At 34.6% G+C, this 13,856-nt stretch overlaps 1 protein-coding gene across 2 annotated transcripts; it reads left to right on the top strand.

Annotated features, from left to right (window-relative positions):
• Positions 1–9,047: 9,047 nt before the first annotated feature.
• On the top strand, positions 9,048–13,221 carry LOC107494305 (zinc finger protein VAR3, chloroplastic). Of its 2 annotated transcripts, XM_016115364.3 has the most exons (6): positions 9,048–9,534; positions 9,630–9,747; positions 10,899–11,179; positions 11,300–11,398; positions 11,475–11,986; positions 12,110–13,221. In XM_016115364.3, exons 1-6 carry the CDS (start codon positions 9,095–9,097, stop codon positions 13,048–13,050), a joined length of 2,391 nt encoding a protein of 796 aa, XP_015970850.1. In that variant the 5' UTR covers positions 9,048–9,094; the 3' UTR covers positions 13,051–13,221. The 2 variants fall into 2 exon arrangements, with proteins under 2 accessions (XP_015970850.1, XP_015970849.1); XM_016115363.3 differs by having other exon boundaries at positions 9,049–9,534; positions 11,475–13,221.
• Positions 13,222–13,856: the final 635 nt, after the last annotated feature.

Genomic DNA, 13,856 nt, shown 5'->3' with positions numbered 1-13,856 from the left:
GAGGGCTGGGCGTTAGTGACAGACGCAAAAGAATCACTGGATTCTATTCCAACCCGATTGAGAACCGACAGATGAATAGCCATGCCGTGACAGGGTGCGTTGAACATTTTCACTGAGAGGATGGGAGGTAGCCATTGACAACGGTGAAACCCTACATACAGCTTGCCATGGAAGGAGCCCTGCGTGCTTGAAGAAGAAGACAGTAGGAAAGCAGAGATTCAGAAGATGGAGCATCTCCAAAACCTCAACCTGTTCCCCATTACTGCAAAACAGGTACTTATTTCATGTTCTTTTACTTCTCACAATCAACCCTGATAATTATTGATATCCTGACTAAGATTTATAAGATAACCATAGCTTGCTTCAAGCCGACAATCTCCGTGGGATCGACCTTTACTCACGTAAGGTATTACTTGGACGACCCAGTGCACTTGCTGGTTAGTTGTGCGGAGTTGCAAAAGTGTGATTGCAATTTCGTGCACCAAGCGCCAGCTTTGAGGACTCCAAGGGAAGAATCATGCATCACTCCATGCTGAACTTGGGTTAATCCAAGGTCAGCATGGACTCAAGGAACGCCAAAAGAGACATACTGCCTCCTCCACGCTGAACTTGAGAATTTCCAAGTTCAGCATGGACCTTTATGAATTAAGTGGTCCCCATGTACGTCCATAGGCTGCACGCAGAATTTAATTAATTTCTTATTAAATTTTTATTTTATTTATAATTAGGAAAATATGTTATTTAGTTTAGGAAATATATTTTACATTAATTAGGATTAGATATAAAAGGGAAAAGAATCAGCCCTTCGGGCTCTTCTCTTCTCTTCAATCTCATTCTGCAATTTACAGTTTTTACAAATCCTAGTTTTGTCTCTGAACCATGAGCAACTAAACCTCCACTGTTAAAGTTAGGAGCTCTGTCTATTGTATGGATTGATACTATTACTTTTCTATTTTAATTCATGTACTGATTTATAATTCAAGAATTATTTTCGTTCTTTATTTTATGAATTTGGGTGGAACAGAAGTATGACCCTTGTTCTAATTGCATTCTTGTATAACTTGGGAAAGCTCTTTACTTGAACAACAGCTTGAAAACATATTCTCATAAATCTCTATTATCTGGACTTAACGGGATACGTGACATATAATCCTCTTATATTTGGGTAATTAGGATTTCTGTGGCATATAACTAGAATTGAACTTCACCCTCTAATTGGAATTAAGTGACCAAGGAATTAGCGGTTCATAAATTTTAGGAGACTAAAAAGGTCTAAGGAATTAGGGTTTAGTCACATATAGTTTTCCATGAATTAAATCTTGCATGATTAAAATAGTTAGTAAGAAAAGTCAATCCGAAAAATAGACATCTCTAAATTCTTAACTGTTTCTCCATATATATTTTACAACTTGTTTACTGCTTACTTTCTGATTTACTGAATTTACTGATTAATGCAATTGAACTCCCAAACATCATTTTCTGTTTGCCTGACTAAGTAAATTTATCAACCATTGTTGCTTAGTCCGTCAATCCTCGTGGGATCGACCTTCATTCATCTGAGGTACTACTTGCTACGACCCAGTGCACTTGCTGATTAGTTTGTGGGTTATAATTTCCACACCAGTAGCACAAGGCATTTTGGTAGGAAGAGGAAGCAAACTGATGTTTTAGAGAGGATGGCTAAGCATATCCAGCAATCCAGCATTGCCCAAGCAAAGAATGCCCAAGTACTTGCTAATGCTCTCGTCAGTGTGAACGGAAAGTTTAAGCTCGGTGAGAAGCTTGAACAGCTTGGGTTCTGTGAGGATACGGTGGTGCATGTCGTATTGAAGTTTTCCAAAAATCTGCATCTATGTGCTCGCTTTTGGGGCTTGACAATTTTTAGAAGAGTAGTCTTGTGCGATCCATTATCTTTTAGGATGAGTGCTTATTATATGAAATTGTGATATATTTATGAAACTTGTTATGTGGTTTAGTATATTATTTTGGAACTTGGTTAGAATGATTTAGGACTAACAATGTTTTGGTATTAATTAGATAGTAAAAACGATATTACTTATCTTTCGGTGAAATTGAATGGGTGAATTAATGCTACATACAATATTATGGTATTACTTTATATCTAAAAATAATGTTTAATATTTCTTGTGAATGTTTTGTGAAGGTCGGCTGCTTTCTATAATTTTATAGTGTAAGAAGAAATTTCTAGCAATAAGGTTTTATGTATCTACTTTCTATTAGCAATGTGGTTGGTATCAACATAGAATTATTCAACATAACCTTAATAGACCAGAAACAAACTCATTTCATTGCAGCAAACTAGTTTCTACAATATGTACATATGCCTATTACAATCCAAAATTCATACTAAAATTTTAAAAACAAGACTATAATTAGAAGAATACAAACTACAAAATCAAAAACATGAAAACACGTAAATAATTTCAGAAATATAATTTCATTCTCTAGTTTTCCAACTCATTTGTTCAACTTCAAATTAGAACTAACATCACGAGAGTGATATTTGGCAACTTTTCAGAATGTTGAATACTTGGACATTGATTAGACGGACTTGTCCATCTAAACCATCCACATCGTTTTACAGGACATGCATAATACTCTATATCCGGGTTGGCAATACTATTTGAGACTTGTAACGGAGCTCTCAAACCACACTCGCAAAAACATTCGACCATTATATTAGAACTACCGCTGCCGTAGGAGCCACTTGTAGATCTTCTACTTCTATATGCTATTGTTAAATAGGCTATTGTACCTATGAGAGTAGTAAAAAATTAGAACAATATTAAAAAAATTAGTAATATAAATAGGTTTAGTATGAAGTAGTCTAAATACAAATTATTTAATAGCTAACCACTCCTCAATTAATCCTGTCACACACTTGATTATCAAAATCACTAAAAATATGAAATAGGAGTGAGCAACACTATCTGTTAATACAAGAAAGCAATAGACAATGTCCTCGTTATATTGAAATCTTGAAACAAAACAATTAATAGCTAACTAAAATAATTAAGATTAGTGAGGTCTACAGTCTGGTCTTAGACTACCCCATTATTTCCAAGATCTAATCCCTTTGTGGTATGTATCAATATTTCCAAACTTAAACTAAAAGAAAAACAATGAAAATATAGAATAACATTTTTGTCTTACTTGTAATTGTAGAACCGATTTTCAGAACAATGTTGGCACTAATTGTTTAACAAAGTTATCTCTGAACCGAATTAATACCTCAATAAAACAAAATAATGTGTTTGCTTAAGCAAAGCCCTGTGAGTGAAAAACTAATAAATTTATATTTTATGATGAACTTTGGGTTAAAAGGAGTGAAATTTATCAACTTATCTTGCATTTATTCATTAAAATTGCATGTTTTTATGATTTTCTCCTAATTGTGCTTAATGATGGAAACATGCATTTCATGCTTGAAAATTGCTAAATTTAATTCATGTTTATCCCATTCGATGTCTTGATGTATTTGTTTAAGTGATTGAAGGTTTACAAGACAACACTGACTTGAAGAATTGGAGAAAAAGCATGCAAAAGTGGAGAATTCATTAAGAAGTGAAGATCGGAGATTTTCATAGTTGTGAATATGCATAGGTCATGCGTATGCATCACATGGGTCATGCGTATGTATCATTCACAATTCATGCATACACATGACCCCAATCTCATGCCTCACTTAAAATGGCACGTGACTCGCGATTTCTAGCCCAATTTTAGCCCAATGCAACTCATTTCTGAAGCATTTGAAGGCAAGACTCAAAGGAAATCAACCAAGAAAAAGAGTAGTCTTAGAGTAGGATAGAATCATGTTTTAGATCAATTCTAGAGAGAGAAGATTCTAGAATTTAGGGTTTTTAGTCTATCTTTTTCTTAGATTCAGGTTTTAATTCTTGTTTTAGTGTAGTTTCCTTTATATTTTTATGTTCTAGACTTCTAGCATCTTTGTTTGTTTAGTTTCACTTGTTAATTTCTTTATTTTCTTAATTTTAGTTTATGAACATTTGTTGATTTTAATTTTTCTTTAATGTAATTTGATGTTTTTATATTTATTGATTTTCCTTTTAGTTGTTATTAGTGCTTTCTTGTTTTGGTTGTTATAGATTTTATTATTTCTTGTAAGAGTTAAGTATGATTTTGGTTCCTAACGTAGAGGCTGAAAATTTATTTCGTTCCTAGCCTTTTTTGGCTACAAAATGGTCCCAAAGGTTTAACTAAGTTTTAAAATCATCCTTCAAACAAAAATACCCTTCCCCCTTCTTCCCCAAAATCAACCAACGTCAACTAGAAACAGAACAGAAGTCCAAGCTAAACCAGAACCCACCACCACCACCACCATTATCATCATGGTCATCATCATCATCATCAGAACTTCTCCAAAATCAACCAAAATCAACCAGAAGCAGAACAGAAACTTAAGCTAAACCAAAACCCACTACCACCACCATTATCATCATGGTCATCACCATCATTAGAAGAACAATAATAGAATCATAAGAAGAAGAAGAAGAAGAAGAAGAAGAATGATAATGGAATCATAATAAGAACAAAAAAACTCAAAACCCACCACTCCCACCCCCACCCAGAACTCATAAAATTAGAACTCAGAAAACTAGAACAATCAAAACTCAGAATCATCAAAAAAATTTAAAACTAAAATTCTTCCTCGTTGATTAACAGAAATCATATACAATTACAATAATAAAAAATTTCCAAATTCATCTTCAATTACAAAAACTAAAAATCCATAAATATAATTACCAAAACAAACAACGAGACGAGGTGCGACGGTGAAGAAGAAGTGCGGCGAGACGAGGTGCGACAGCGAGGAGGAGGTGCAGCGAGACGAGGGCGATGGCGAGGCGACGATGACAGCGAGGTCGAGGCGATGATGTCGGCGAGGGCGAGGAGCAGCGACGTCCACCCTCACGGTGAGATCCAGCGGCGGGGACTGAACAACAAGGAGCTGTGGCGGTGAGGAGCAGCGGCGGTGGCCCTTCCCTTCCCTTCCATTGCCTCTCTTCTCCCTGAACCAAAACCCAACCCCCTCCAGCTGATACCCTCCCCCTTTTCTTAACCCGTGTTTCTTTTTTTTTCTTTTTTTCTTTTTTATTTTTTTTAGTTAAGGGTATTTTTGGAATAAAAATAAAAAATTTAGTAAAAAAGACGATTTTAAAACTTAGTTAAATCTTCGAGACCATTTTGTAGTGAAAAAAAGGTTAAGGATGAAATAAATTTTTTCTGCCCCTACCTTAGGGACCAAAATCGTACTTAACCCTTTCGTGTAATTTATCATGCTTTTCCTTTTATGCATTCCAAGTGTTTGATAAAATGCCTTCCTTAATTTTAGAGTAGATTTTTGTGTTCTTGACTTGGAATTGAAGACTTAGGTGACCTTGAGTCATTGATGTCCAATATTGATTAGTATTTTAGGGTTGCTAGTTGATTTTATTTCCACTAACACTAGTCTTTCACTAAGTCTAATTAGTGAGTTGGCAATGACTTGTGGATTAAGATCAAGTATGCCTATTTGACTTTTTTCTGATGTTTGGGAATGACGAAATTGGATTAACTCTTCTTAATTACCATATTTGTAGTTAATGACTTGGATAGGAATTTCTTGACTCTCAATCCTTGCCAGATACCTTTTAATAATTAAATTCTTTGTTTGTTCTTTGTTTTCTTTCAATTTAATTTTTTATCAATTGCTTTTAAAAATCATTTATTCTCATAACCAATACACACATCTTACTGCAATTCCTTTGAGAGAAAACCCAAGATTTAAAACTCCCGGTTTTTATTGATTTATATTATTACAATCTTTTAAAGTCTGACACGAGTCATTTGTTGGTTTGGAATTATACTTGCGACGAGATCTTTTTTAGAGAAATTCTGAACCAACCCACGGTCAAATTTTTGGCGCCGTTGACGGAGATTTGCAAAGTGTGCTTGTTATTGGTTATTGTGAATATGTTAATATTGTGAATAGCTTGCTTTTTGTTTGTTTGCTTGTTTTTGTTAGTAGTTGGGAGTGTGTTTTTCTTTGTTTCGTGATAGCTTCTATTTTTATTTTCTCTTTTCTCTATTAATTCTTACCCTTTTGACTTTGCATTTGGTTGTAATTATGTTGTAGGAAATGGAAACTTCAATGATAGTTCGCATTATGGATCGGAAAATCAATCACAGGAGGAACCACGTTCTCATGGACAACGTTCATGGCAACATCCTTCTCCGGTCTACTATGGTCACAATCCACCCGATAATACATACCAATCCAATGGATATGGTGGCCCTCGTTATGGTTATAAACCTCAAGCACCATATGCTTATCAACCACCTCCTCAACATTGTCCTCAACCACCATACTCACAAGTCCCATCGTACCACCAAACACCTTCATATGATCCTAATCCATATCCACCACCATATCACTAACCTTATGTGCTTTAAGAACAACCATATGAATCATACTTAGAACCACCACCATCCAACATTAATACTCTCATGAACCTCTTGAATCATTACCTCCATACACACCACCTCAACATTCTCACCATCATGAACCACCTTCCATATATGTAAATCCCCTCCTAAATGATGAGCCATCTTTTTCTCCACAACTCTCAACAGAAGAAGCACTCCAATTGTTTTTTAAGACAAGAAGAATACCAAAAGAGACAAAAAATATCATGACTACCTTAACCGAAATTTTAACCCGTTTGGCTTTAATACACTCTTGCAACAATCCTAGCACATCCATAGTTGAATGCGAAGAATCAACTTCGATTGAAGAATGTGGAGTGGAAGAAAGCTTGGAACCTCAAGAAAAAGAAGTGAAGTTGAAGCATGACTTGCAACAAGTGAAGGAGGTTAAGATCAATAAATTGAAAGGAGTGGTCGAAGAGTTAGGATAAGTTGAGCAAGGAAAAAGCTTCATTATTGATGACACTTTCACACCAATTAGTGACATTGGTGGTCTTGTTGAGTCTTCTTCCATTGTATTTGAAATTGAAGTTGAGGAGGGTCGTGCACAACCTCCGAAACATATTTTGAGCAATGAAGATGATTTGGAAGAAGTCGGTGAATAAGAGATGGAAATCGAAAAAGTTTATCAAGAGGTGAAGGTTGTTAAAGAAGAGTCAAAGGGAGCGGGAACAACCATAGCACATCCATTGAAAATCTCCGTTAATAGATGTATAAGGTTTTTTTTTCCCATTTTTTTTATCGCTACATGACAAATTTAACCCAACCTACTTATTTGTACCAAAAATAGCGTGTTTTGCTATTTTTGACTGGTACACCAGATAATTTTTCTAAAGTATAACCTTATACATGGAGTGGGAAGTACTTGTACCTTTTTTTTTTGGCACTAACCGACAGTTAAGGGTCTATAGTCGGTAGATGTATGAGTATGGTGTATGTAACTTAGTTTTAGACCTTATCTATAGATATTTATAGGTGAATCAAAGGCTAATGGTATGATCAGGTGTGAGGAACTTAGTTTTAGGACTTATCTAAGTATTTATAGGTGAATCAAAAGTTGATGATTGAGTAAAGAAATGTCTTTTATAGTAAATCGTGTGATAATTATCTATATGAGAAGATTAGGTCACTTGGTACGCAAGATTCTCTTGTTGGTAGGAAACTTCTAACGTGTTTTCTAAATTAGTGAGATACAAATCAGTTGCTTTAAGATAAGACTTGATTTGTGTGGACTGAGCAACCAGAACAGTTTATACCTAAGTCGACTAAGACGTTTTTTGAACTTTTATGGGCCTTTCTACTTGGAAAGCTCTTCGCGGTATAATATGGATATAAAATAGTAAATCAATGTACAAAAAAAAATAGTAAATCATAAGAAGTTTTGGGTCTTTCATTGTTAAATCCTAATAGAAACAATACTTTTTAAAAATAATGTTATGAATTATATTAGAAATTTAAATCTAATCATAAAAAAATAATTAAATGATAAAGTATCATACTTCATATTTATACATATTTATACGGAATATAAAATTTTTAACCTTAATGAAAAATAATAATACCACTCTTATTTTTTCTAATATCACTTCACATATATTCTTTATTTATTTATATGTTTTGAAATATTTTAAACTCTTTTTGTTTTTTATTCCTTTTAAAAACAAAGATTTGGTGATTTTTTTTAGCAAATAATTTTTTTTCAATTATATTCAAACACTTTAAAATTTAATGTTATTATTAAATAAAAAGAATATACTGACACAAATGAAATTAAAATTTTTTTATTTTAATAAAAAATTATTTATTTATCAATTTAAATTATGATACATAAATTTATCAATTTGTGCATTTAGTTTTATTTTTCAGTCAAATACTATAAAAATCACATAGTTTTTTTTATGACTGTGACATTAAAAATAAAAAGATCTAATTTTTTATTTTTATATATATTGATAGTCAAATACATTAATTTTTTTTTCATATTTTCTCAATTATTATAGTAAAATTTACCAAAAAAAAGTGTGAAAATAAATTTAGAATAGAAAAAAAAAAGATTCTCTCTCTTCTTTTTAACCATTTTTGTTTGCAGTGATCGAGAAAATGTGAAAAAAATGATTTATTTTTGTTAGTAATACGCAAAAATGAAAAATTAAATCTTTTTTAATTTTGCTAATACTAAAAGTAATATAAATATAATTTTTGTTGTCTTTAATGGTGAAAATGAAACTAAAGAATAAATATATAAATGGATAAGTACGTATTTGATTTGTATTTGTATTTTTTATTTTTATTTTTTGTATATTTTATTTTTTGAATTTTATAAAAAAAATAAAAATAATAAAAATTTTCTTTCATCTTTTGTTTTTATTTTTTCTTTTAAAAAATAAAAATACAAACTAACGCACCATAACATTTTCTATATTCCGATTTAAATAGGTAAATAAAAAAAATTATTTAAAAAAGAAAGCCAATGACTGAGTGGGACTAAAAGAATTGAGCTCAGTGCCTGAGTTAAGTGCAGTGACTGACTTATTTATTTGCATTGGGGTGAAGAAAAGCAAGGATACACACACTCGCAAAAAACATGGTTGGGGCCGCCCCACGGTTCCTCTCTCTCCTCACCACAGCTCCCTCCCCTCTCCTCCGCCACCGCCGCCACCTCCTCCTCCTCTCCGCAAACTTCCGCCGCCTCTCCACTCCCTTTTCAACTTTTGCACCCTCTCCTCTGAAACTCAAACCCTCCCAGCACCATCACCATCCACAACCACAACAGCAGCACCAGCAGCAGCAACGCTTTCAAACCGTAGCAGCTTTCTCTCCTTCTTCCGACACCTTTCCTTCCTCAGTTTCACACCCATGGCCCGAGTGGTCCCGCTTCCTCTCCCACCTCACCTCCGCCGGGTACCTCCACCGCCCGCCCCCTGACCTCGGAACCTTCGCGCCGCCCCCTGAGTTGTCGCGCCAATTCGTTGCCGAGGCTGCCGCTTGCTACGCCTTCGCCGCCGATAGACCCAACCTCTTGCGGTTCGTTTTTTCTTCCGTTTCCAATCCAACTATCTGCTCCGATTATTGACAAGTGATGAATTGAATTGAATGGCTGTATGCTTGCATTTATGTAGGTTGCTTTCGAAGAGAGACATCGGGGTTGTGGCTGAAAATGGTGTCCCCTTTCTGTTCCGAGATGCAAAGGAATCCATCGCAAAGATGAAAGCTTTCGTGTCAACCAATGATGCCGCCGTAAGTGCCCAGTTATTATTATTTTTTTTTTTGTCGTTGTTTCTTTTCTTGAATGGATAGGGATATCGAAGTTGACTAGTTTGTGACATTGAAATAGTTATATATCAATCCATTATTCTCAATGTTGGGTTAATTAGATACTCTTGTTGCTTTAGCAACCTAATATATGCGTACCTTTCTCTTGTTAAGTTCCCACTTCTTCATAGGAAAAATTTGGGGGTGCTTTTTCATTTCATGCCTTGAGATTATTTCATAAGTTTGTCTAGAAAAACCAAAAAAGTTTCATGCTAAATTTGTTTTCCTTCTTGAATGGATGATAAGATGTGCTTTGTCCTAAATGCTGCTGCATTCTAGTTTTCTTTGGGATATAATAGTCATGCTTAACCAGTTAATCACTCACAACACCTCTTTTGAACTAATATTGGGTTATTTTCTGCAGAACTAAGTTGATGGTTTATTTCATGTTATATGAAATGTTTATTTTACAATATTTGTATTGTGTTTGATCTCAATAAAGTTGGACCAGCTGGAAATAGACATGCATGAGATCACTTGTCATGTAATTTCCATATTACTCATCCAAATTTGGTCTATGTCGTTAAGTATATTAGGATGGTGATTGGCGTGGTTTAGTCACGGCATTTAATGTGATAAAAGCTGCGGTAATTCCATATCTAATGTATGAGACGGACCAGATTGTTAAAGTAATGAAAGAAATAGCATTTAGATGCGTGCATAAAGTTTATAAAGATGTGATTATGTCAAGAAATAATATATGTATAGCCCAAGTGGGAGATTGTTAGGAAATTATTTGATTTTCTAACTTATTTGTGGGCAATACGTATATCAATTATAATCACAAATGAACTAGAAACTAGAAAGCAATCGAAAGAAGTTTGCTTTTGAGTGGTTGGAAGTTGACATATAAGGATTGCTCAAGTATATTTCTCTTTTGGTGTTCTAACTCCTAAGAAAAGTGAAAAAATGGAGATTTCCCAAAATCCTAAACTTCTGTTCTGCATAGTTGCATCTTTTCCATTTCATTCCAATATTCGAAAATATGTGATGTGAGAACAGTTAATTCACATTGTCATGTGTGTTAAAGCAGTTAGCAGCCATTGATCTAGTTGCACATGTTATGCCCTTTATAGGTATTGGACACTGACAGAGCAACAACGGTTGATCTAATGAAGTTTATGCTTAGTTATGCAAGTAACCCATTGGTTACATCTGAAAGCAATAATCTATCTAACAGAGATATTGTTGAATCATCAGTGAGAAATCTGTTTGGTGAACTTTACAAGCTGAGTTACAGTGCACCTGGGCCCAACTCTTCTGATTCGATGCAAAATCAAATATCTAGTGGATATGGACAGACAATGCCTCCTGGTCGAAACATTGAAATGAAAAGGGGTGATTGGATTTGCCCAAGGTAGGCAGGACATTATCGTTTATCTTTTCACTTTGAATTACAATTGGTTAATTTTGTTTCCTCAAGTATTGTGAAGAGTATTCTGATAAGTCAGTGCACTCCCTTTCAAATATTGAGCAGGTGTAATTTCATGAATTTCGCAAGAAATGTTAAATGCCGCGAGTGTGAGGAAGCAAGGCCAAAAAGACAATTGACAGGAGGAGAATGGGAATGTCCTCAGTATGTGTACCCGTCTATTTTTTGTTCCCTCTAATTTTGATGTACACAACCAATTAATGAAATTTTGTTTTTCAAGGTGCGATTTCTATAATTATGGGAGGAATATGACTTGCTTAAGGTGTGATTGCAAGCGACCGGGACAGATATCTTTGGGTCCTGCCAATACCCTGTCAAATATGGGGTATGGAAATGGAGACAATACTAATACTTCAGAGATTGATAGCAGACTAGCTGCTAATGAAGAGAAAGCACGGCGTTGGTTTAGTAAGGTTTCTCAACTAGATAGCAGTGCGGATATTAACAGCTTGATTGGGGATGAAGATTTTCCCGAGATAATGCCATTAAGGAAAGGAGTAAATAGATTTGTTGTGAGCACAAGGAAAACTCCGTTGGAGAGGAGATTGGCTGACGCTCGATACAGGAGAAACTTGGACAATAATGGCATTCCCGGGGTTGAGGATTTTAAATCTGTGGAATCAACCAGGATAAATGATCCTCGATTGTCTTCAGATCTGGCTGCCCAAAAAATTGAGAACATGACAACAGAAAAGAGCGAAACTGATGCTCAGTATGCAGGTACTAGTACAGGTAACAATTCACAACTTTCTAATAATTCTACAAACCAAAATGGCATCATAGATAAGGAGAAAGAGCAAGCTGAAAAATCTGAGCGGTGGTTTAGAAAGGTTGCTGAGTTGCATGATATTTCAGATTCATCAAGCAGGGTATCTGATGAGAACTTCCCTGAAGTAATGCCCATGCGCACAGGAGAAAACCGATTTGTTGTTAGCAAGAAAAAGGATCGATCTTTGACTTCACCTGCATACAAGAGACAATTGGCCATGGAACAATCTGGCAACAATACCAACTTTGTCCCCTTTGTTCCCTTCCCTCCAGATTACTTTGCCAAAAAGGACAAGCAACCGGAAAATGGAGTAGATTCAGTAGATATTTCTTCGAATGCTGAATCATCTTCAATATCTGAAGCGGCAGAGAATCCTCCAAAGATGCCAGATGATGCTAGAGCTAGAGCTGAGTTACGAGGTGCAAACTATTCCCCAGGTTTGACCAATGCTGAAACAATGTCTGGGGTTCCAGAGATGTTAGATAATGCTACACTTGGCCGGGAAAGAAAAGAAAATGTCAGAGAGATTAGAAGACAAGATGAAAACATGAAGAACAGTAGTCTGGAACCTTCTGGACAGCACTCGACTAAAAATGATATTGGTTCCATTTCTGGGGCATTAACTAGTGGAAATTCCAGTTTCAATCAAGAGAATTTCGGGAACAAGAACAGCAATCAAGAGCCAAATTTGACAGGCAGTTTGGAAAACCAGAATAACAGAACACAGTGGACAGGAAAGAGTTTGGAGGGGTCAGCTGTCAAGGAACCAGATCCTTTGGACATGTCAGAGGAGGCAAAGGCAGAGAGGTGGTTCCGTCGTGTTGCACAGATCAAGGATATCTCTGAGCTCAGTCAGATTCCAGATGAAGATTTTCCTTCGATAATGCCTATGCGTAAAGGCGTGAATAGATTCGTTGTGAGCAAGAGGAAAACGCCGTTGGAAAGGAGGTTGACATCTCAGCAGTACCGAAGAAACCTTCCTGTTGTGAGTTCAGATCCTCTTAAAAAGGAAAATGAAGGTAGCTGAAGAGCACTAATTAGTTTTCCAGTTGTTCTTATTTTATTTTTTGAATGAGATTAAAATTTTATCGGCAAATATTTGTATCCCATTTATTCGCGAGTGCAGAAAGAAATATAATGGTGTTTTAACCTTACTAGTAACTATTACTTTGTATTATTGTAAGAAATTTTTGATGAATTATCTATGCATGTGTTTGAGTTACTTACCATCTTAGTCTGTCAAATTTCAGAAATTAGTGATGCAGTAAAACCAATATTTTCAGGCTGTTTTACTATATGGAATGTAGAAATAGGATTGAAATTGGAGTTTATAAAATGGCTTGTTCACAGATAAATTTCTCTTAACTACCTTATATATGATCTGTCTAGAATTTTTTCTATTCTTTGTTATTTGTCTATTTTTATTTGATCCACCTTCTTAAATAAATATTCTGTCAGACTTTTTTCTACATATTTAAACAACTTAAGACGATATTTTACATTTCTACTGTTTTAGCATAGATTAACTTATTGGAAAAATTTCAAGTATAGCGAAAATTTCGGTATTTCAATAATTTTAATAATTAATTTTAATTAATATATATTATATATATTTTTTATAATTGTGATCAACGATTAAAATAATTGAAATATTGGTGTTCTGGATACATTTAAAATTCTTCCTAACTTATTTACCTTGCAGGTTGCAACTTCAGAAAGATTTGACAAAATTTTATATTAGTTTTCGAGAGCATAATGTAAGCTTCCTCCTTTATCCATATTTGTACATAACATAGACAAAGTTGTAAAAATAAAATAAAATAATAACAAAAA

Source organism: Arachis duranensis, chromosome 6 (genome assembly GCF_000817695.3).
Source record: "Arachis duranensis cultivar V14167 chromosome 6, aradu.V14167.gnm2.J7QH, whole genome shotgun sequence".
In the NCBI taxonomy this organism is placed as follows: Eukaryota; Viridiplantae; Streptophyta; class Magnoliopsida; order Fabales; family Fabaceae; genus Arachis; species Arachis duranensis.
Note: the sequence above shows the minus strand (reverse complement) of the source record. Positions and strands in the feature narration are given on the sequence as shown.